The sequence below is a fragment of the Suncus etruscus genome, chromosome 5 (assembly GCF_024139225.1).
Source record: "Suncus etruscus isolate mSunEtr1 chromosome 5, mSunEtr1.pri.cur, whole genome shotgun sequence".
NCBI lineage: Eukaryota > Metazoa > Chordata > Mammalia > Eulipotyphla > Soricidae > Suncus > Suncus etruscus.
The window spans coordinates 46,294,695-46,320,180 of record NC_064852.1 but is presented as its reverse complement, the minus strand read 5'-3'; the positions used below and the strand labels follow the sequence as shown (position 1 = coordinate 46,320,180).

Below are 25,486 nucleotides of genomic sequence, written 5' to 3'. Positions count from 1 at the left end.
TCTCCACGGGGGGCGGGGGGGGGGGGAGAGATAGCATGGAGGTAAGGAGTTTGCGTATCATGCAGAAGGACAGTGGTTCGAATCCTGGCATCCCATATGGTCCCCTGTGCCTGCCAGGGGCGATTTCTGAGCATGGAGTCAGCAGTAACCCCTGAGCGCTGCTGGGTGTGACCCAAAAACCAAAACCAAAAAAAACAAAAAACAAAAAACATAATGCTTCATGAGCCATAAATGTTTAAGCCTGCACACTGTCTCACCAAGCCTACCCAAATATGTTTATAATGGATGCCTTTGTGCTTTTCTATTGTCTTTGCTTGTCCATGCTTACAATTTTCTCTGGTCCTTTGGGCCCAGTCTTTCCAAGAAGCCCTCCTGAATTTTCCTTCTCTCTCACCATCAAGCCACATTCTTCTGTGTCTCCACAGCATTCTGTACACATGCATCTTAAAGCATGGAGAGCCCATGTATATGGTAATCACACTGTATTTGTCTCTTTTCCTAAATGTAAAACTCCTCACAAAAAATCTTATATCTTGAGGACTCTGGTCCTTTGCATTGCTTACCATGTGATAAATACTTAATTTACTGGCATCAAAGAACAAAGGAAAGACAAACTAAATAAAAATGCTTCAAAGAAATCAGGCATGAAAAACAAGCAAGCACCTTCTCTAACACAGTCTGCATGTGGCTAATTTGGAGGGCAAATGTCCAGAATGACTTCTTGTCAGCTGGGGTATAGCCCATTCAACAGACTCGTAATTATGGCTTTTAATTCCTAGGGCAACCATAGAAACCTTCCTATTAACTGAGCTGGGAATCACACACAAGCTCTATAATGTCATCTATGAAAGCAGAGAGCTCTTACATCTCCTTTCAGACAACATTGTAAAAACTTGTTTTTCAGAAAAGGCTGAGAGTCTGAAGTCTGTTGCTTGTAGAACACCACAAGTAAATGTTTAGGATGGGAGGAGAAATGTAAACTCTAGTGAAGCCATCCAGTAAAAAGGATTTTTTTTTCTGATCACAAAGATTTTAGATTTCAAAGGCAAGTGCAACAGTCCCCCATATCCTCACAGATCTCTGGGTCTCTTCAGAATCTTCTGATTCAACTCTTGCCTCTAGGACAAGACCCTCGGCTGATTGTAACAGGGCTCCTTAAGGAAAGAGGCACCCTGACTATACTGTGTAATCTTTCCCCAGACATTCTCTCTAATGGAATTCGTTTATTTTACTAATGTGAACATAGAGATCCACATACTAGTCTTTGGGCAGTAATTGTCCATAGCTTTATCTCTGCTGATGTACTGGCTGAGGGGAGGGCAGTTTACATATCACTACACTATGTTTGCCTGCTCCCCACAGTGCTCATGGGAAGCTGGGGGACACTCCTGTAGCTGCAATGATTGTAAACATGCTGGTAGAAATATGATGCTTCCTGATATGCTCTCTGGGGATCACCGCAGTGGTCTCATACTTGCTAGCAAAGAATGCTTTCCTGGCTACAGTAGTGGTACATCTTTGTTGTTTGTTGTTGTTATTATTGTTGTTGTTGGGGCCATACCCAGCTATGATCAGGACTTACTCCTAGCTCTGTGCTCAGGGATCACTCCTGATGGGACTAGGAGACCAACCATATGTGGTGCCAGGGTTAGAAATTGAATCTGCATCTGCAAGGCACGTGCCCCTTATCTCTCTGTCCTATTGCTCCAGCCCAACATATATTTTTTGAAATACTTTTCACAGTTGCAGTGCTTGCATACACCTGGTAATGGCATGGTTGCAAATATTTGCAGCACCTTGGGCTTCCAGGAACAAAACAATAGAGTTGAGAAGATCATACAATGCATGAGAATGGCACAGTCTCACTCTTTGAAGGCAGGTGATTTCGTCACTGGCCAACCATAGCCTTTTGAAAAACTTAAAACAGGGAGGAGGTTTAAGGTTCAGAGGCAATGCTTAGCAATGCTAAGAGGGAACATATATGAGTTGCCCAGGTTCAAACAAATGCTATGGCTGTAGCCACAAGCTAGACAGCCACTATGCCTTTCTACCATCTTTGTTCTTTTTCTGTGGTCCAGCATATACTGGTTTTCCAGTATCGAGACTTAGGTGACATCTTCAAGAGATTTCCTCAGGGTTGTCTATTGTGACACTTCACGCTCTCAAAAAATCCAAACATTAGAAGGATCCTAAACTTTCCGGTGAATAAATATGAGACGATAATGATTATTATTGTTGGTTAATCACAGAACTTCCCAAATGGAGGGGCTCTATCTCTAATTAAAACATCATCGTTGAGGGGTGGGAATACATTCAAATGGTTTCATGCTTCACCCAGCAGGTGGTAAATACTATTTGGTTCTGATAATGAAGGGGGAGAGGGAAAAAGCAACTCTGGCTCTTATGTAATTAATCTCACTTTAATAAAAAAAATGACAGCCTGATAAAAGGAAAGGAGGGGGAATCAACTAGGAGTAGAGTAGTGGCTCTAGAAGAGAAAGAAAACAGGATGAAATAGAAAAGCAAAGAGAAGAGAAGTCAAGGGGCTAGATAGTACAGCAGGCAAGGCACTTGCCTTGCACAGGCCAACCGGATTTGATCCCCACATCCCATATGGTTTCTAGAACATCAACAGAGTAACTCTTGAGTGTAGAGCCAGGTTAACTCCTAAGCACTCTGGGTGTGACCCAAAAATGAGAGAGAGAGAGAGAGAGAGAGAGAGAGAGAGAGAGAGAGAGAAAGAGAGAGAGAGAGAGAGAGAGAGAGAGAGAGAGAGAGAGAGAGAGAGAGAAGACCATAACCACCATATGCAGGCCCAGCCAATTAATTTAAAAATTAAATAACAACAACAAAAATACTCAAATGCAAGCCTAATTTTCCCCCTTCTGTCTTCCATCCAAATGTGACTGTGAAGACCTTCAAAATTAATTGATGCCTGTAAGAAGACTATGAATAACATACATCTCATCGAGGAATAGCACATACTGGTGGGTGGTGACCACAATAGGTGTCCAGGGTCAGAACCATCTAACATGTACCCAAGGCTGCTTCTCCTGCATTTCAAATCTCTTGTAGCCAGCTGCTCTTCTAAAAACAAGCAACTCCAACAAAACAGAGGGGGTCCTCTCTGCTGCCTGGCTGTGTACTGCCCGCCCCCCCTTAAATCTAGAGCTTCCTCTAAAGGTCACAGCAATGAGATTCCGTGAAAAGCATGCCAGTGCATGGCATTCAGATGAGAAAGCAAAGGTTTGAAGAGAAAAAGCAAAGTCACCCCAGCTGCCCCTAGAATCCCTACAGATGGTGTGCCCTCAAGGCAAGCTTTGACCTACCCCCAAAGGGAAAGGGAGGCTGGGTAATGTGGAAATTGCTTCAGCTTCCTGCTGTGATTTTGACTCAAATCCTTCAGGGCCAAGGCCAGCCCCTCCAAAAATCACTCATCTCTAAGACACAAATTTCAGCTGCAGGCGCCCTATCTGAAAGAACAAATGTCAGAATCCGAGTGTGGAGCTGAAAGTGGTATAGATCAAAGTCTGACGAAGGAATGTTGAGCTCCTTTTGCTGCTATGGCTTGGCACCCCACAAGGGACTGTGATTTTATCATGCTATAGAGAATTTCTTGATTTCCCAAGAACTTTCTACCTGGAAGGTTTCTTTCTGAAGACAAAGATGCACGAAACAAATCAGTTCCAAATATACATTTGGAACATCAAGTATACATTTTTTCCCCTTCAAAGTAAAAAGGAAGTTCCTATTTGCAGTCATATTTTAAAAACATTACAGAAACAGTGCAACCGTACTTTACCTTGCTTTTAAGCTTTCATGTGTCAAAATTACTATGTCCAAAAAGGGGACAAAGGAAAATTTAAAAACCTCCTTGGGAAGGAAGTGTAGAGAGGGTAAATAAGTTGCCTCCCATCAGAGCAAGTCAGGGCCAGATCTGTCTATAATTCAGTCTTTCCAATTAACAGCCCCTCCATTTACAGGAGAGGTACATTGATTCCTACACTGCAAATATCACTTAACGTTTTCAATTACTCTGAAAGGCCCAGGAGGAAAGAATAAAATGCACTTACCTTTGACAATTTGCTTTGCACACGCATTGTAAACCTGTTCTTGGGTCGTGCTGGGAGGCAGTACTCTGTCAAAGACATACGGCTTCCCTTGCTAAAAAGAAAGAGAGGGAGAGAAAACACATTAACAGGTGAAGGATTAAAAAAAAAAAAAAAAAGCACTAATGTTAGTAGTGAGAAAACAGACACTAAATCCCCAACCCTCTACTTTAAATTGACCCTTATCCAAGATTAGGGAATATTTGTCTTGAACCCTGCAAATATATATCATATATATAGGGATTACATGTTAAAAAATCTCAGATGACAAAGGGGGGAGATATTTTTTTTTCCTTTACTTAAAGCATTTTTACCATGAAAAACTTCATCGTCCATTGAAACAGATGTTTATTTATTGAGAACTTCCAGTGAGCATGAGACTTAAAGAGATAGCATAAATCAGCAACTAGTCCTGTTAGGAAGGTAGACAAAGCCAACAGGCAAGAGAGCAAATACAGACAAATGCAAAATTCTCATGATGTACTAATGGAAGATAGAGATGCTAGAGAAGACCAAGATGACCCAAAATTGAGACACATAAGGAAATATGCTAGAGGGGCCGGAGAGATAGCACAGAGGTGTTTGCTTTGCAAGCAGCCGATCCAGGACCTAAGGTGGTTGGTTCGAATCCTGGTGTCTCATGTGGCGTCTCAGGAGCCATTTCTGAGCAGATAGCCAGGAGTAACTACCCTGAGCATCGGCAGGTGTGGTCCAAAAGCCAAAAAAAAAAAAAAAAAAAAAAAGAAAGAAAGGAAGAGGGACACAAAAAGGATGGGAATGAGACACAGGCACCAGATCTCTTGGGACTCTGTCAGTCTCAAGGTACTGTCCTTGTATCCTGTTCAATGAGAAGGTGCTATCACTTGACTGAAGAAGCTATGCTTACACTTACTAGTCTACTGCTTTGTAGGTCAGTGAATTCTAGTCATGCCATCACTTAGTCACAGATCATAACCCAGACAAGGAAGACCCTTCTGTAGAATAAATGTCACTGGACTCAGAATTGATACTTAGTGTGTGTGACTCAGGAAGATACAAGTCTAAGAACAGAAGCCAGGGGCACCAGAGACCCCCAAGTACCTGCTGCTTGACAAGAGTGATTGAGCAATTAGATGTTAATTATGGCAATGAGCTCTGAGGTGCTAGGGTAAACCTACCTCCCTGAGATACCCACAGAAGAGCTCCCCCCCCCCATCCCAAGAGCACCACACAGTCAAGGGATGCCCCTGTCCCTGCCCTTTCTCAGCAGCCTGCATCTCTTTCAACTGCAAAGCAGAAGGCAGCAAAAAGAAGAGAGGAAAGAAGGAAATGCAGGACTCCCTTACCCTACACTGCACCTTCTATTCATGACTTTGGACACCATGCACCACCCAAGAACAGTCTTAGCCTTGAAAAAGATAATGCCTAGGGATGAATGCAAGGTCAAAGCCTGTTACAAAATGGGCTGAAAGAATAGTACAATGGGTAGGTTGCTAGCCTTGCATGAGGCTAACCTGGGTTCAATCACTGGTGTCACCTGGTTTGCTGAGCCCTGCAAGGAATGATCCCTGAGCTCAGAGCCAGTAGTAAACTCTGAGCACCACCAGGTGTGGCTCCAAAATAAAAACAAACAATAAAATATTCTATTACAACCTATAACTTCATGCAAATGTAAGTACACTAAGCTGTCAGACCAGTTTAGCACTTGACCATTTATGATCAACTCTGAGCAAAGCTGGATAAAGGTACAGTCCTATGCTTCAAGCATTACTACTGTGCTTTGATCTTTGGAAACAAAATGGAACCAAGCAGGAAAATCAGTGGTGGGAATGTCTGGTCCTGGCCCTGGTGAATGTTGAGACAGACATGTATGTGTTTCACCAACTGCCTGTGGTCCATTGTATGGTTCAAATGATATTATAAATATCCCAATGGCCCTGAGAAGAAAAAATGACCCCACTTCCAAGAAACACACTACTACATATTTTGTCTTAAGAATTTTGAGATACCAACAAGAATGTGTGGTCTTGCTCAGGAGTGATTCCTGAGCACAGAGCCAGGAGTATTCCCTGACCATAGCCAGGTGTAGAACAAAAACCAAACAAACAAACAAAAAAGAAAAACCATAGCTGTTAATAAATGCATTTCAGGTATATATTTTCCAACACAGAACCCACCAGGAATGTCAGCATCTTTTTACCAATGTCTCAAGGTCCCGTCTCATGTCCACCCCACCTCCCTTAGCAAATTCATCTTTTAATCTTAATTATTATAGATTGGAACATTAAGTTTTGAGAATGCTTCTAAGTTGTAGCATTGGTTCCTACAGTTTTGAAGTATAGATACCTAACCACTATGCCACCAAGAGTCCAAGGATCCTTGAACAATGCCCTATGTTTCTACCACTCCACTTCCTCTTTCCCACTCCACCCTTTTCCTCCTTTCTTTGACATTCTCATTTCTGCAATCCATGGCCAATGGTTTGCCCACATTGATATCTTCCATTTTCTTACAGTCACACTATACTATATACCACAAATAAGTGAGCAAATACAGTATTTATACTTCTCTATCTGATTTATTTCACTTAATATGATGCACTCAAGTTGCAGCAAGCTTCATTATTTCATCCTTCCTTGTGGCTGTAGAGTATTCCACGATGCATATACATAACATTTCCTTTATTCACTCATCTTTGACATTTGGGTGGTTTCCATATCATGACTTTTGTAGTAAGTGCTACAATGAACAAAGTGTCCAGACTATATAAAATAGTACTTTTATGTTTTGGGAGCACATGCCAAGAAATGGAATTGCTTGGTCAGAGGAGAGATTCTTACTTTTTTTTTTAGTCTCCATGCTGTTTTCCATATAGGTGGTTTTGTTCTTAATAGCTTTATCTATTTCTAAAATTCAATTAAATGTCAATAAGGTAAAAGTGAGAATAAAAACTTGCAGAATTTGCCTAAGTGCTTGTCACCATTGAACCTGCTGGAAAGACACTAGGACTTTATTTGATTTAAAACAAACCCACTGCTTCCCTGTTCTTGAAGATAATCACCAAAATAAATCATCTTATTTACGTCATGATCCTGCTTTGGGCTTTAGAGAAAATGCACTTAATGCAGCAAGAAAAACTACCTATTAAATTATAGTTCACTGTACAAAAATAGGACTCCCTGATTTCTTCATTCAAATTAAAATGTTTGTTTAAGAGTACATTATGCATACTTCTATTTTAAGAGAAACAGAAATCTCTGCTCCTCACTTAAATGATCTATCAAGCACTGATAATACAATTTTCAATAACCAGAAATTAGCTGCTTTGAGAGAAGTTAAAATTCAGAAAATGATTTGTTTGAGATGTATTCTGCCAGGATGAAGGCATTCTTAGTTAAAACAGAAGCATTCTCATGTATTGAGTTGGCTATAAGCTCATTTCTTAGAACATCTTGAAATTAAAATTTAGTATAAGACTATGGTTGCAATTTTCAAAGAATGGATTCATAGCATAGTTGGGCCTGCTGCATATAAAACTGTCATTAAATGATAGCACAGCGGTAGGGCATTTGCCTTGCACGTGCTGATCCAGGACAGACCTTGGTTTGATCCCCCACATCCCATTTGGACCCACGACGCAGGAGCAATTTCTGAGTGCATACCCACGAGTAACCCCTGAGCGTCACAGGGTATGGCCCAAAAATAAAAAAATAAATAAAAATAAATAAAACTATCATTAAAGCACAATGGAGGATGGTGGAGTGAGAGCAAAATGGGTAGGGTGTTTGCCTTGCACACAGCTGACCCAGGTTCAAACCCTGGCATTCCATATGGTCCCCTCACTCAGGCTTCTGGGAGTGATTCCTTAGTGCACAGCCAGGAGTAATCCCTGAGTACTACTGGGTGTGGCCCAAATTCAAACAACCAGACAAATGAGAACACAACAGGGGCTACAGAGACAGTACAGGTGGTATTGGCATTACAAGAGCCCCTGAGCGTTGCCAGGCTACAGGAAATTACGGGGAGTAAGTAGTCCAAGAGCTCCTGAGCATCATTCTGGAGCATCCCTGCATGGCCTACAAAGTAGCGATAACAACAAAACTAATTTACTGTATTGCTTTGGAATGAAATGAAGTCTCAGAAATTCAGATCATGGGAGCTGGAGAGATAGGACACAGGACAGCAAGTTAAGCACATGCCTTGCACCCTGCTGACCTGGATTCAATCTCCAGTCCCCTGAGCCCGCCAGGAGTAATCCCTGACCTCAGAGCAAAAAGTAAGCCCACACTGTCAGGTGTGGTCCAAAACCCAATAACAATAATAAAATGTCAATAAATACTTACTTTTTTTTTTTTTTTTTTGGTTTTTGGGGCCACAGCCATTTGATGCTCAGGGGTTACTCCTGGCTAAGTGCTCAGAAATTGCCCCTGGCTTGGGGGGACCATATGGGACGCCTGGGATCAAACCAGGTCCTTCCTTGGCTAGCGCTTGCAAGGCAGACACCTTACCTCTAGCGCCACCTCACCGGCCCCAATACTTATATATTTTTTTTCCCTCCCCCAATACTTATATTTTTTACAAAGAAAAACTGCAGACCATAACTAGAGCAAAGGCCTCTCTTCAATGAAACCCTGGAAGGCATAAGTCATTGCAACTGAGAGTTTCTTATGGGTTTAGGCTTTAGTGATCATTGAGCTTGCAGCCATCAGACAATTGTTATAATTACTTGCTACTATGGGTGCTGGGTGCTAACACTTAAAAGTGAACAATGAAGTCACCATTTCCTCCTTCTGGAGACTTTCCTGCTCAAGAAGCTGTCACCTCTTGGGTGATACTATTAGTGTCTTTTGCAAGCCTCTCTATCAGACTTCTAGGTGATAGTGTGCCTCAGATGCAGACCTCGGCTCCTCCGCTCCATCCATTCTCTCTCTCTCTCTCTCTCTCTCTCTCTCTCTCTCTCTCTCTCTCTCTCTCTCTCTCTCTCTCTCTCTCTCTCTCTCTCTCTCTCTCGGCATTTGCATTTAACAAAAGTTGAATGTATGTACTTGGACATAAGTGAAATGCAATTTTATATACATTTTCTAGCCCTCTGTTTCTAAGTCTGATTCTTCCCATCAGCCAATTATTCAGAATTCAATCCATTCAAAATGCCTCACAAATTCCATACTGAAAATATACCCAAAATTCTATCATGTCTTACCCTCTCCACTATACAACCTTAGTCCAAGTCTTCATGAGCTCTCATCTGAACAACAATGAACACCCTCTAATTCATCTCACTGCTTCCTTTCTTGCTCCTAACAATCTAATTTCCAGTTAGCAGATACAATGAGCTTTCTAGAACTATAAATCACATCCTCCCTTGAAAACCTCCGGTCATATCTAGTATTCCTACAGTAGGCCCCCACTTCTCTACATTCTCTCCTTTTCCATTATCATGTAGCCTGCTGAACTATCTTCTATACAACACTTATGTTCTAACTCAGAGGCCTTTGTTGATTGTTTTTTTTTTTATTTGTTTTAATTCCTTCTTTCCCTCAGAAATCCCTTTACCATCTCTATCAACCTGCAGATAGCAACTCTAAATTATCTCCCTTTGAGGGATTCCATGATTTTTACTGGCTTTTGTTTTTGTTTGGTTTGGGAGCCATATGCAGCAATGTTTAGAGCTTAGGGTTCTCGGGAATCACTCCTGGTGATGCTCAGGGGACCATATAGGGATACCAGGGATAGAACTCAGGTTAGCTCCATGCAAGGAAAATTCCTTAACCATTGTGCTCTCTCTCCAGCTCCTCCATAATTCTTATTGAAACCACCTTGTTCACACTATGATGCTGCTTTTCTACAATAGTACCCTATTGAGTTTGCTCTAGAGCCCTTATCTCAATAACCCAATGGAAGGCATGGAAGGCATGCAGTGATCAGCCAAAATGACTGATCATCTAAGGCAGAAATGATATAAATTCCAAGACTTCACATCAAATCAGCAAACTCAGTGCAATTTGTGAAGGGACTCTAATGATACACGTTGCAAGTCAGCCCCTGAAGAGGTTGACTGATGGAGGGATGGAGGATGAGGTCTTTCCCCTCCAGCTCAGAGCACGCTTCTGCTACCCTGTCCAGTCGACGGTTCTGAGGTGAAACGGTGGGTAAACAGCTCGCAGTCAGGCTTATGGAAATATTAGCTTTATTTGGTGGACAAGACTGAAGTCCAAAGACTTCATAAGTCTAAGGCATAAGTTCCAGCCAAAAGCCTCTCGCCTTCCTCAGACCCTTGTTTTTATCCCCCAGAATCAGGTACCACCCAATGGTGGCATCAGATACCACCCAATGGTGGAAGCAGAATCAGGTACCACCCTAGGGTGGGGGCAGAATGCCAGGCCACACCCTAGGGTAGGGCACAATCACCGATCAGGGTAGGGTCAGTAACATAATAATCCCATAAAATATTTACATACACAACAATACACATACACTCCATTTACTACTGAAGATGAAATCTCCCTCCATGTACATCAACACTAATTGCTTTGGAACCGTGTAACTAAATAACTTACCAGGATCACATACATAACATAACATAACAGCAGATGGTTCTTGCATTTTTACAGTTAAAATTAAAAAAAAATTTCCAACCATCAGAATTCCTATCAAGTTATTGAGAGCAAAGTGTCTGTGAACCATATGGCCTGCCTATTAATACACTCGACCTGTTACCCAACAACTGTTGGAAGGAATCTTCCTTTGGGAAGCAAAGAAAAAGGAAAAGACCTACTTAATGGTTTAGAAGATGAGCAGCAGGAGGGATATTAGGAAACTGAAATTAACTACTAGAAAATATAATCAAAAAATAAACTAATAACCATCTCTAAGATAAACAAAAAGAAGCATAGATAATTTGATAGTTCTTCTCTCATCACAAAGAAACAATAAAGAACTAAATTTCTGGTGCCAGAGTGATAGTACAGCAGGTAGATGCTTCCCTTGCACATGGCCAAACCGGGTTCAATCCCCAGCACCTCATATGATTCTATACATAATCAGGAGTAATCCCTGAGTGCAGAATCAAAAATAATTCCTAAGCATCACCAGGTGTGGCTCCAAAACAAACAAACAAACAAACAAACAAAAAAAACCCACCTAAATTACCATGGCAATTTCTTTTTTAATTCTGGTATCAGCAGTTCTTGAGATCTAGTTCTGTGGTAAATGCATATTATAGGGATTGAATCCTGGATTCCTACATGCAAACCTAGCTATTTCCCCAGCCCTCCACAGTAAGATTTAAAGTCATTTTGTGGTATTTGGTTTAGATATCAATGGGCAATGGGAATGAGAGACTGATTACTAACAGCCTTCACTAAATCTTGTAAGAACCAAAGCCCAGTGGGTTCAATTACTTACCTCAGTGAAGTAATTCTTCTTGAGACAGGGAAGAGTTAACTCAGAAATAAAACCAAAGTTGGTGCCCTCCAGGAATGAGAAACTAGAGGTTGAGTGAGCTAGGAATGTTCTATCTGATAAGGCTCCCTTGACAACCAAAAGCTCCCACAAGACAAGAATCAGGGCTTGAATCAGAGTAGCTTTAACAGCCAGCATTTGAACCAGTATCCCTTAACAGCCAGGGTTTGAATCAGAGTGTCCGTAGACAACCAAAACTGAGCCAGAAAAATCAGTGATTAATTAAGATATCTATACAAGGAAATGATTGTACTATTACTGCTTGTGATCTCTATATAAACTGCTTGAAGATTTGATTCGGGTTCTTAAAATGAGGTGGGAACACAACTAGCCGAATAAACTCCCTTTTGCATCTTGCATTATCAGAGGTGGTCTTTGACTCTCAGTGTCATTCCAGATGTCAATTCAGACCCTAGCACTCTCTGCCCAGATGTTTATCTTGACTTCATTCCCACCATCCAAAGGATAAGGTTTTTTTTACATGCATTCTTCAGCAACATCACCCCACTCATTAGGACCCAAGTTCTTTTATGCATTTTATTCTTTTCTTCCTTCAGTAGGACCTCCAGATCAGTATTGCCTCAGTGCAATGTGGCATCACTGGGGTTTAAGCTCAGTGCTTCATACTTGCTTCAATGCTTCCTAGACCTCTGAGCCATCTACCAGGCTCTTTTTACCAGAAGGAATCTCAGGACTGCCTCCACACTACAGGATATGAGATATAGCCCTATAACTTATGGGGAAAGTGCTTCAAATGACTAAACTATCTTCCACGCACACATATAAGTCTTACCATAAACCTTTAAGGTAAGTATTATCTTCATTTCACACACGGGAAAATAAAAACAAGACATATTGCCTTTCTTACTTTGGGGAAATAACTTAGAGTTTTGATTTCAGGTATTCTTCCTTTATATCAGGCTGGTCTCCTGAGTTGCTTGTAAGTTATTGAAAAAAGCAGGAGAAATACAAAATGGCAGAGGCTAAGATGAAGATAAAGGACAGAAGAAAGCAGTCAAGGAGGTGAACAAAAGGTCAGTGTGCTAGCACTGAGCAGTGAAGAAAGTGTGACATATGAAAGTAGTACTGGCATACACATCTGGAAAAAGAAGGGCTTAGCATCATAAAAGGAGCCAGAGAGAGAGTGCAGAAACTAGGGACTGATCCCCAGCAGTACAGGGCTCTGGATGTAGTCCTAAGGTCCCAAGCACTGCTGGACTTAAGCAGCCCAGCATCCACAGGTCCTCATATTGACCTGTCATCCCAGGTAGCTGGGCAATGGTTGGGAGATCCGTATCCCCAATTAAAAAAAAAAAATTCAGAGGCCGTCAAAAGAAATGGTGGGCATGCAACAAGGCAAGCTTTCATCACAAGAAAAAAACTGCAAGGCTAATCTGTGCTAGGAAAAGACAAGGCTTATATGAAAAGCTGAGGTTATTTGGGGAGGTTCTAGAATGTTTCTAAGTGGAGAGTTTCTCAAGAATCATCACTAGCATCCTGTTTCACAAATAAACAAATGAGATGAGAGAAGACAATATGGGTAAGTTACTCAGCCAACTTGTAGAGGGCAAGACTCTGCCTGGAGTCTTGGAACCCAAACCTAGAACCCAGATCTCCCTACCTGCCATTACCTAAGTCTTAGCATTAAAATCTATCATTTTTTTCTGCACATTAGAAAAACAAATCAGCATGAGCCACTGTCTTTTCTTTTTCTGCTTTCCTTTCAATCAATAATTCTAAATAAATAATAATAAATAAAATAAATTCCCAAATATGCAATCTATTGAACACTTTGTCATTGCTGCAAAAGCTGTAATAAAAATTACAATGAAAAATTAGAATGAGAGAGTGCATAGGAACTTTAAATCCAGCAAGTCCAACCTCTTCTTCCATGACAAACTTCACAGTCCTGACCACAATAGCCAACCTGCATAAAACAACTGGCCATGTTGAGGAGAAAGCACAAGAGGAAAAACCTTGAAATGTGAGGCACTCTGTCAAATACCTGGCACTGCATGGCTCTGCCGAACTATTGACTGGGATGCTAAGGGCCCTCTAGCACAATAGGAAATGTCCCTGAGCAACCTTATGTGTACTCCTCCAAAATCCCCAAAATATACAAGTCATGTTTTTTGGTCAGTGAGACAGTACAACAGGTAAGGCATGCAATGGAGTTGGGTTCAATCTCTGATACTCCAAATGGTCCCTTGAACCCCAGGAATGATCTTGAGCACAAAGTAAACCCTGCGCACTGCTGAATATCACCCTCCCCAAAATGTTTTGCCCTAATTTGAAATCTCTCTCCCAGAAGGATTAGATACAGTCCAAGGCTGTGGACCTGCCTCCATTTATGTTACAGTTTTGCTTCACTTTGGGGGAAAAGTAGATATTGGAATCTTTTTTTTTTATCTGAGTCAGGAAAAAAAAAAAAAGACAGGTATACTTCCTTCCTAAAATTGTATGATCTTAACTTGAAAGACTGCAGACATGGTTAAGGTTAATGCATCAGTGAAAGCACTGAGTTAGCTTACCCAAGAAGAAATTAAGTAAAATAAACTCATAGGCTATGAAGAGCTTTGAAACAAATTGAAAGAATGTACCTAAAAAGCATAAAAGACCTTGGGATGTTGATACTCATTTTTGACTAGCACAGATTTCTTGTTAGATGGTGGCTGGAATGACAATACAATAAATAGGGCACTTGTCTAGCAGTGGCCAACCCAGTTTTGATACCCAGGACCCAAAATGGTCCCCTGAGCACCATTGTGTACCCACAACCCACAATCCCCAAAATATTCTATTAGGAGACAATCTATGCTGTATTAGACAGTGAAATAGAATTCACACACCATAAAATTCTGCTTTTTATTCTTATTTTATTTTTTAAATATGTAAAATCATTTTTTTTTTGTTTTGGTTTGTTTTGGTTTGGTTTTGGTTTTGGGTCATACCCAGCAGTGTTACTTCTGGCTCTATGTTCAGAAATCCCTCCTGGCAGGCTCGGGGGGACCATATGGGATGCCGGCATTTGAACCACCATCCTTCTGCATGCAAGGCATTTGCCATACCTCTGTGCTATCTCTCCGGCCCTAAAATCTTTATTTAAGCACCATGATTACAAGCATGATTGTAGTTGGGTTTCACTCATAAACAGAACACCCCCTTCACCAGTACAACAATTCTTCTTTTTAATAAAAGTAATTATCAGAATATTTACATGTTTGTACAACTTTCAATGCTATGTGATTCCAGAATAATTGTGTCACCCCCAAAAGAAACTACCCATTATTAGTTACTGCCCTTCCTATCAACTACCACTCAGCATCTATTCTTTTTTTTTCAGCATCTATTCTTCCACTTTTTATCCTTATAGTTTTGCCAGTTCCAGACCTTATCTATAAACCAGTCATTTAATATTTTCTTTTTAGTAACTGTTCTTTTACCTTTATTCAAGGTTTATTTGTGTTGCAATGTGAATCAGTACTTTATTCATCCCCTTTTATTACAATATAACATTTTATTTTTTGATTTACTGTATTTCATGTGTCCATTTATTAGATGATAGACAGTTTGGGTTATTCCTACTTTGTGGTAATGATGAACAATGCAATAAATATTTATTAATCCAATTAGATAATCAATGTGGTATGACTTCTCTGTACATATATCTAGGAATGAAATTTCTGGATCATATCATAATTATATTTAAGCTTTTGAGGACCTGACAAATGATCTTCCAAAATGGCTTCACTATCTTAACTTTCCATTCATAGCTTAGAAGAGCTCCAGTTTCTCCATTCTTGTTTGTTACTGCCTCTTTTTCTTTATTATGGTCATCCTAATGAGTGTGCCTTGTGATAATGATCTGCAGCTCTTTTAATTGACATTAAATCATAACGTTTATTTTGATGTAAATGATGGACACAGAGCTGCTTCAGGAGAGAGAGCTGGTAAACTGAAGTGGGGTTGCTAAGAAGAGAATTTAATTTCTGTAGTCCTCTCTCCAGGAACCAATAGAAAACATTGTCATGGAAATAACCAATCAATGCATGGTGAGAATTAATTCAAAAAAAGCAGGAACACAGCTCAAATTCCTTCAACTACAATGGAATCAGAAATAGCTACATAGCAAGCCTCCCGTGATGGCCAGAATAAAGACTCATGAATAAAGATTCTTTCACTGTACCTGGTGTTATAGAAGATGCTTAAAACATGATAAGAATTTTCCTGTAATAAAAAGTATGAACAAGGGCTGGAGCACTAGTACAGTCAGTAAGGCAATTGCCTTGCATGCACCCAACCTGGGTTCAATCCCCAGCACCACAAATAGTCCCCTGATCACTGCCAGGAGGAACCTCTAAATGCAAAGCCAGGAGTAAATTCTGAGAAGAGTCCATATGTGGCCCAAGAGCAAAAATAAAAAAGTCTGAACCCATTTAGATGAGGCATTTATATTCCACCAAGTTTACTAAGCAGTGACTCTTTCAATAAAAGGAAAACAAATGACAATTTCTTGCAAGCCACCAGTGCAGATACATGCTATCCTGGAGTCTTTAGCACCCTCAAGTGTCAAATCACACCTTGGTCATCTCTAGGTCTATGTCTCTGACTCCTTAGATTGTGGGATGGGGTAGGGAGTGAATCTTAATTTCCAAGAGTCCCAGACAAAGATACTTATGTCTGAGGCCATTCTCTAAACTCTTCAAAAACGTAATTGCCCATCTTCAGCCCTAAAGCTTGTTTAGAAGATGTAAGTAACTATGGCTGAGAAAGGTACTCTTAGACACAGTATATGAGTCTTCTTGAAAATTCTGAGCTGATATCAAATATAAATCTGAAGCAGATACTGGTTAAATTCTCTCAGTCTTCTCACTTCTACATGGGCTAACCTGACATCTAGCACCTGCATCTCTTTGTAAGTAGGCTATTGTGCTCTGTCTAGCTGTTGGTGTCTTTGTTCTCATCAGGGGGCCAGAAGGCCCTTCCCAGCATCGACCCAGCAGACCTCAACCAGTGATGAACAAGAGCTGGGACCAAAATTCTAGCTCTCTTTCTCAGAAGTGGGGGTGGAGAGGGGTGATAGAGCTATGCATTCAAAACTGGTTCCAAACATGGTGTTGATGTAAAATTCCCAACCCCAGCCATTAGTGGCACTGATTTACATTATACTAAAAGTTTATTTCCTTAGTATTATGGAAACATCAGGGTTTCCTAGATTTCTCTCCCAAAGAAACTTGAACCAAACTCTTGTCTCCATGGGGAATCATTGTCTTCAAAAGAGGCCCAAAGAAAGGCATAGTAATCAAATTTCCTTTGTAGCCAAATTTATGATCTACTACCAAATACAGAATTATCATTTGTGCTAGACAAGGGTCAAATGGAAATAAAAATCCTTGTTAACACAGATAAGCTCTGTGTTAACATAGCGTGGGATACACTCCTGAAAACTGGATGTCTTTTTCTTCATTAAAGAATGCTGGCAATTTTCACTGTCTGGGGCCACAGGCCAGAGGAGAATCCATTTCTACTGCAGGAAAAGAAGGCTCCATGTTCCTGAGGCCCTAAAGGCAGAGCACATCCTGTACAGGGGAACCAGCTCCATGAATCTGAGCTGCTTGTCCTATGGCCTGTGAGTACTGAAGCTTAGCAAATAAACTCTGGAGCACCAAAATACCAGGATACAGAAGTGGGTGGGAGGGAAAAGGGTAGTTCATGTGCATTGTAGATCTCTTGTCTATATGGAAATGTTACTTGCTGATCATGCTCCACACCCCACATGCCCTAATATGAGCAGGCAGAGTTTTCAGTCTCTATCTGCAGTTATTCTATCACTTACCTCCTACTTCTTTGGGCCGACAAAATCTCAATGTAGAATAAAATCCACCCCATGTACCCTGAGGCAAAGCTCTTGATATTGGGGGTGACCCTTAGCTCCTTCACGAGTAAGGCATCCTCACCTAGGTGCTACAGTTTACAAATATAATCTCACAAGAAAACCCTATGACTATATGCCTTGATATCTCCCTTACTGAACCCTATCCTCCCCTACTCCCATCAAAGTTGGAATGACTCTGACTGCATATACAAATCCTAAACCAGGGCTGTTTCACCTCCTGATGTGCCCATCCCTCTCCCCACACCAACTCTGTGCCCCAGGTGTCTGTTGCCAGAAGAGGACAAAGGCTGGGGCCTGGAGAGATAGCACAGCAGCATTTGCCTTGCAAGCAGCTGATCCAGGACCAAAGGTGGTTGGTTCGAATCCCAGTGTCCCATATGGTCCCCCATGCCTGCCAGGAGCTATTTCTGAGCAGACAGCCAGGAGTAACCCCTGAGCACTGCCGGGTGTGGCCCAAAAACCAAAAAAAAAAAAAAAAAAAAAAAAGAGGACAAAGGCAAGGTATCTCCCAGAAGAAGTTGCAGTAGAGCCAAGTCTGTGGCTGGGCTTCTTTCAGAGTTGCCAAGGAAATGCCAACCACTTTACAATGAGCACAAACATAGGCACCACACAATAGTAAATCTGGTAACCCTTCTTCCTGTAGAAAATTGAGCTCAAACTCTTCCCCTTTGCCAAAAGTCCTGTTGAATGGATGCACACACACATACATACACACACACACACACACACACACACACACAGTCACAATCTAGACAACTTATAAACAAACACAAGGCAGGTGAACCATCCAATAACTAATGAAGAAATTCCAAATTGGTTCCCAGTGAAGAGGCAAAGTGAAGACAAGAAGTGTTAGTTCTGTGAAAAAAGTAAGTAGGATCCGCAAATACAATATATTTCATATCAGAACACAAGTTGCAACCCTCCCACCCCCAGTCTTCACCCTTTAATTATTCCATATTCTGGCCAGCCAAGATGTGGGGATCTGTAGAAAATGTCAAAGGACCTGGTTCTAATCAAGCAGTTCATCCTTCACCCTCAAGTATGTAATCCTCAACAATGTAATCCTCAATCTAGGCCACCTCCTCATTGTAAAGAGAATGATTGGGTTGACCTCCACAGTAACCAGGCCATGCAGACCACATCATATAAACCAGGCCACACTAACCAGGACATACTAAACTCATCACATTAACCAGACCACACAACCCAGGCAAAACTAAAAAAGTCACATTAACCAGGTCACACCAAGCAGGTCACACCAAGCACACCACACTAGCCAGCCCACACTAATCAACTTTATACTAACCAGGCCACCCTAACCATGAGCAGCACAGAGGTGCTGGTCTTGTCCCTAACCAGAAGCTCCACAAGAGAAAAAGTAAACTTTATGCTAGAATCAGCAATAAAAATAGCTTCTATCAAATGGGCCAGAAAGGACCATATTGTTAGAAACGTGGTGCAAATAGAATCATTATTCCTGTGGTGGGTCACAAACTGGTCTAGCCTCATAGAAAAGCAGTATGAAAACATCTCAAAAAATTAAAAACGGAACTGCCATAAAACTGACTGAGTACATTTCTTGATTCTATGCACACCTATGTTCAGTACTGTTTTATATCAATGGTCAAAATCCAGAAACAACCCCAGTGCTCAACTACAAAGGAGTGAGTAATGAAATTGTTGTATATGTACATAATAGGATGCTTAAAGCTAAAATAAGAGATGAAAGCTTGCAATTGTGATATACCTTGGATGGAATAAAAGTGTGCCATTTTTTTTTAACATTTATTTATTGAGAAAACGTTTTGGGGCCATATCCAGCAGCGCTCAGGGGTTACTCCTGACTCTGCACTCAGAAATCACTCCTGGCAGGCTCACGGGACCAAATGGAATACCGGGAATTGAACCCAGATCCATCTCTGGTTGGCCGCAATCAAGGCAAATGCTCTACTGTTGTGCTATCACTCCAATCCCAGAGTGCCATGTTAAATGAAATAAGTCAGCAAGAAAGACAAATATCAAGAATTCACTCCAGTGTGAAAATAGACAAAACCTGATGAAAACAAACCTTAAGATTATGTAAATAGGGGGCCGAGAGATAGCATCGCGGTAGGGTGTTTGCCTTAGAAGCAGAGGGACAGTGGTTCGAATCCCGACATTCCACATGGTCCCCCGAGCCTGTCAGGAGCGACTTCTGAGCATATACCAGGAGTAACCCCTGAGCACTGCCGGTGTGACTCAAAAACCAAAAAAAAAAACAAAGATTATGTAAATAAACCTTAAAACTACATAACTGAGTTTGTCCTGCAGAATGGAGACAGGCCAGGTAGACAGAGTGCAAAATAGAAAGGATCTAGGGTCAGTGAGGGATAGATTACTAGTATGTGGGTGGTAGGTGAGACACAGTAACCTTGTATGCCTGAACCATAATTTTGTTTTCTTGTTTTTTTTTTTTTATTTTTGTTATGTTTTTCTTCCTTTTTTCCCTTTCTTCTCTTAAATTGATATTTAGAACCTCTAGATGGACTCCTCCCGGTTTTTTGTTTGTTTGATTTTTGCCCCCCCTTTTATTTCTTTCCTTCAAACAGATAACTTGAATCATCTTGTTGTGCCTCATAAATTGAGGGGGAAATAATGGATGGTACCAAGACCAAACAGGCATATGAGCACTGAGTAAAAATAAAAAATTATCAGACTTAAAAACCAAATCCAAAGTCAATGACAACAGAATTGATATCAATCTATAACAAGCTAGACACAAAGGGAACCACTTATTCTAGCAGCCCGGGGGGCAAAGGAGGGGGATATGGGATGCATTCTGGAAACAGGGATGGAGGGAGGACAACACTAGTGGTGGGAAAGCCCCTGATTCAATGTCACTATATACCTAAAAATATTACTGTGGAAGATTTGTCATTCACTTTGGTCAAAATAAAAAGTATTTAAAAAATAAATTATGGTGAGCTCACTGCTTTATTTATTTAGAGAAATATATTTAAAATTGCTGCTATAGTTATTATAGCAGACCTGATTTTGTGCCAAGTCTGAAAAAAAATCAAACCTGCCTCCCAGGAGAGAAGGTAGGAAGCTGTTTCATAGAAGGTAGAATGTAGGACTTTTTTTTTTTTTTTGTCAAGTGGAAAACAGAACAAACAACTCTGAACCTTCTTTCTGGGGCACGTTGCCCTGGCTGTAGCTTCTGAGAACAGATCCATGTGACTCTATCAAACTCTTCACAAACCTCTCCAAGGTGCCAAAATTCACGGTGTTGCATCAAATACAGGGCCTATATGGTGACATATTTGAAGTAACCCTCAGCTCCTCATCACTGAGGCATCTTCACTTAGGAGCTACTCTTCTCTCCTATTTTCTCTTTTACTTACAAATATAATCTCACAAGGATCAAAGTTGGGATGACTCTGCGGACACAAATCCTAAACCAGGGCTGTTTCCCCTCCTGATACGCCCATCTGCCCCCAGAAAAGTTCTTCTCTTCATTATAAAGGAGTGTTAGGGTCCAACGAGGTAATTCACCCAGCACTGAGAGTCAAAGACCACCTCTAATAATGCAAAATGCAAAAGGGAGTTTATTCAGCTAACTGGGTCAATCTTCTGAAAGACAAAAGGCCCTAACTAACAGGCAGTTTATATAGGGTCAACAGGCTTCAGCAGGCTAAGCATTTCATTAGTTAATGCAAACAGTTTAACTTCCACAGTATTTATGATTGGTTCTCACGTCTTACAGTCCTAACTCCTGCCTCCTCCACACCCCCTTATCTGGTCTGATACCATTTGAGCTAAAAAACAGAATGGCCTTTATAAGAAGGAGGCCTTGACCACTCTATGGTACAAGTTGACATCTCATTTTCTCGGAATTTGGCCTGGGAACGCGAGGGGAGCAGTATCTGGGAAGAGAGGGAGAAGGGGTGAGTAAATTTTCAAGCTGTTACAGTCTTGTTGCTCATTAAGGTGAGTTATAGCTTCAGGGTCTGGGGTCTAAGAAAAGAAGAAAGAAAAAGAGCAAAAAGATGAAAAATAAGAGGAGGAGAAGGAAGATGAGGAAGAGGAAGCAGAGGAGGAGGAGGAGAAGAAAAAAGAAGAGGAGGAGGAGGAAGAGAAGGAGGAGGAAAAGGAAGAACCTAAAACCTTTTACTCAGACCTTCATTTTGCTAGAATGGTATTTCAGAGTCCTCTGATAAATGTGCCCTGCAAACATTTACTGCATATGTTGCTCTATTTTTTTTTAACTTTTCACAAATACTTTATATAATCCTAATTATCATGCTGGAGAAATAGTGCAGGGGTTTAGGCACTTGCCTTGAATACAGAAGACTCTGATTTGAACCTTGGTATCACCTATGGTCCAGAACTGCCTAAAGTGATCCTGAATACAGAGCCAGTAGTAAGCTCAAAGGATTACCAGGTATGGCCCAAACACTCCTCCCCCCAAAGTCCTAATTGTCCCAAGCACTAGACAAAAAAATTCACTGCTGAGGTCTGTTCAGACATCGTGCCGTCATTTGTCTCTGTGGTCTGCCAGGACAGGCAGGCACAGTCGCATCCCTTTCCAGGAATGGAGAAACTTCCCACAGCCAGAGACGGATGACAACAGTTTGAGCTGAGACTCGGATAAAGAGCTTTTGGTCTCCTGCCAAGCTTTCTACCATAACACCATATTGTATTTTGTCATCGTATCTTTTCATTGTTCCTCTGAGAACATATTTAACCCCCAACTATAGATTTTCTAAAAATTCCATGCCATTTGGCTTTAAAACATAGAATGGTAAAACCCAGCGTGCAAATCCCCAAGTTTGCTCATGATCAACTAAATCACTGCTATAAACTACAGGGGGACAAATATCCCATCAAACAGAATAATTACCGTGACCAAAGCCACAGGGTGCAGCAACAGTCATTAAATTTAGGGCACCAAGTCAGCAGTAGAGTGTGGGGTGCCACCATCATATCATTAGCATTACAAAGAGGAGGTGCTCACTGAAGGTTCCAAATCCATCTTCCAGAGCACCTGGACATTGACCCGGATTCATCTAGCTCTACATCTCAGTCCAAGGATACTTGTTCCTTCTATGTTGCTTCCTTATATTTGTTTTGATTTTATTGTTGCTGCTGTTCAATGATCTGAGTGCAGCACCCAGCTGTGATTGGGGGAGCTAATCCATGCTTCATGCTTGGGGAACCATAGAGTAACAGGAACCAAACCTGGGCCTCCTGCGTGTCATGCATACACTCAGCCTTAAAAAAGAAAAGAAAAGAAAAGGAAAGAAACACTTCTGCTTTTATTTCATTTTTTTAATTTGCAGGGTCAAACCCAGCTGTACTCAGGGCTTATTCCTGCCTCTGAGCCAAGAGATCAGTCCTGGCAGGGCTCAGGGGACCATATGGTATGCTTGGGGACCCACCACCAGGTTAGCCATGTGCAAATCAAGTGCTCTCCTATTGTACTATCTCTAGCCCCTCTAGCCCCTCACTCCAGTCTTTTTTTTTCTTTTGGTTTTTGGGTAACACCCGACTTTGCTCAGGATTAATCCTGGCTCTCTGTTCAGGGAACCATATGGAATGCCAGGGAAAGAACCAAAGTCAGCCATGTACAAGGCAAATGCCCTACCCACTATACTATTCCTCACTCTAGTCTTTCAACATGTCTCCCTGGCACTTTATTTTTTGTTTTCTTTTGTTTTCTTCTTCAATAAAATTTTATTGATGTAGGAAACTGGGACACTGGTGGAAAGAAGTAAGACAGGCAATGGTGAAGAAATTGGTTGGACATGGTATCCACAACAATTCAATTTAAGATTTTTTAATGTATCAAAGTAGCAATTGTTTACAATACTATTACTTTTGAGAGGGGTGCAGATTCATATCTCTGCATATGTATAAACCTCTCCACACCCAGTATCATAGTTCCAGGGCAATTCCACTCCCAGTTGCTCTCTTTCACCCATTCCTTCTAGTAGCCACCACTCATTTCTGAGCCTAAAACTTATTCTCATTGTGTTTTGTCAGTTCGTTTATTCTTGTTATTTGTATTCCATGAGTAAAGCCTTTTAGAATATACTGCCTTCCAGTCTATTTCATTCATAATAGATAATCTCAATACCCAGAGAGACAGTACAAAGGGTTAGATGCTTGCCTGGCCTGAGGCTGATCCTAGTTTGATCCTTAGCACCATATAGGACCACAGCACTAGAAATGATCCCTGAGGAGAGTCAGCAGAAAGCCCTGGATATGACCCCTAAACCAAAATTAAATAAATAAATCTCTTTAAACATCCACATTGGCACAAAAAGCACTGTTCCATGTTTTCTTAAATAACTGAGTAATTTTCTATTGGATGTATGTACCACAATTTCTGTATCAAGTCATACGGTGATGGGCATCTACCTTGATTCATGTTTTGACTATTGAAATAATTCTGCTATGTACAAAGAGTTATTATTATTTATTTGAATTGGTATTTCCATATCCATAGGGTAAATGCCTTGGAGTGGAATTATTAGAAACTCCACAGTTTTCTGTTTTTAGCTTCTTTCTTTCATCTTTTTTTTTTTTTGACTTTTTGGGTCACACCTGATGATGCTCAGGGGTTAGGTTACTCCTGGCTATGTGCTCAGAAATTGCTCCTCGCTCGAGGGACCACATGGGACGCCAAGGATAGAATCCAGGTCCATCCTGGGCCAGCCATGTGTAAAGCAAACACCCTACAACTGTGCTATCTCTCCTGCCCCTTTCATCCTTAATTTTAAAGCAATCTCTATTTTCTTTTTATCTCTACATTTTAATAAGAATCTCTATTTTCCATAGTGGTTACAACAATTTCTGGTCCCATTATTAGGAAATTGAAATTCCTTTCTCTATGTACCCTTGTACTGTTACCAGCACGTACTGCTTCAATTCCTTTGGTATCAGTCATTTTCTTTTCTTTTTTTTTTTTTTTTTTTTTTTTGGTATCAGTCATTTTCATTGTGGGAGCTGACATTTGTCTGTCCTCAGCTTTCATTGTGTATTTTCATACATTCTCTTCTTCCTCACTCTCTCCACTGAAAGAACTCAAATATTCCCAACATTTTAGTCACAACTATATGCATAAAGTTCACAAAGATCCAACTACAGCCATGGACCCCAAGAACCAAATTATTAAAAACTCTAAATTGGTGCACCCAATTGCATAATGTACAATAAGGAGAGACCTCATTGCCTCTTTCTCTTCCTTTTCCTTCTTCCTCTCCACTTCATACTTCTGCTCTTATTCCAAGAAATGCAACACAGTACACATCATCAGACACACCCTATGTGTGTCTTTATGTGATTCATTTCATGGTTTAATAACTTTTTAACCATTACCAATTTGGGGCCCACACATTTAATTGCTCCACCCCATTTGGACCTGTAACCCATAATTTAAGAAGCTAGGATTTGGAACTGGAGTAATAGTACGGTGAGTAGGCCACATGCCTTGCATGCAGTTGGCCCAAATTCAGTCCCTGATACCCCATATGTGCCCCCAAACCTCATTAGGAGTGATCCCTAAATGCTGAGAAACATAGAGGAGGAGAAGGGAGAGTAAAGAAAAGGGAAGGAGGTAGGTTGGAGAGAGGAGAGAAGGGTGGGAGGAAGAAGAAGAAAAAGAATGAGGAGGAAGAGAGATAAAAAAAAAAAGGAGGACAAGGAGAAGGGGGAAGAGGAGGAAGAAAAGGAGGAGGAGGAGGAGGAGTGATGGAGGAGATAATGAAGAAGTCGTTGTTCACAGTCCCCCTTGCATATAGATTCACAGATGTCTCTCACCACTACAACCCAGCTTATTGCCACAGAGAGCAAGGTTCAGATATTTAGTTTTGTGGTTGTTTTGCATCTCAACTATTACTATTTTTGCCTCAATGTGTATAAGACCCTTCGAGGTGTTTCAATTGTCTCTCCTACAAATGCATTTATCTGTGCCCAAAATGTGCCCAATCCATAAGCCTTTGGTTCAGCTTGAAAAGGACAGAGCCATCTCCCAAACCCAAGTGTCTTGCAGCCT

At 41.0% G+C, this 25,486-nt stretch overlaps 1 protein-coding gene across 1 annotated transcript in view; it reads right to left on the bottom strand.

Moving 5' to 3' along the window:
* The window catches only part of KIF5C (kinesin family member 5C), a 210,015-nt gene that overhangs the window by 114,198 nt on the left and 70,331 nt on the right, over positions 1-25,486 (bottom strand). Inside the window, exon 2 of the mRNA XM_049772995.1 lies at positions 4,074-4,164. Within this exon, the coding sequence (XP_049628952.1) occupies positions 4,074-4,164 (91 nt within the window). The remainder of the gene's footprint in view (positions 1-4,073; positions 4,165-25,486) is intronic.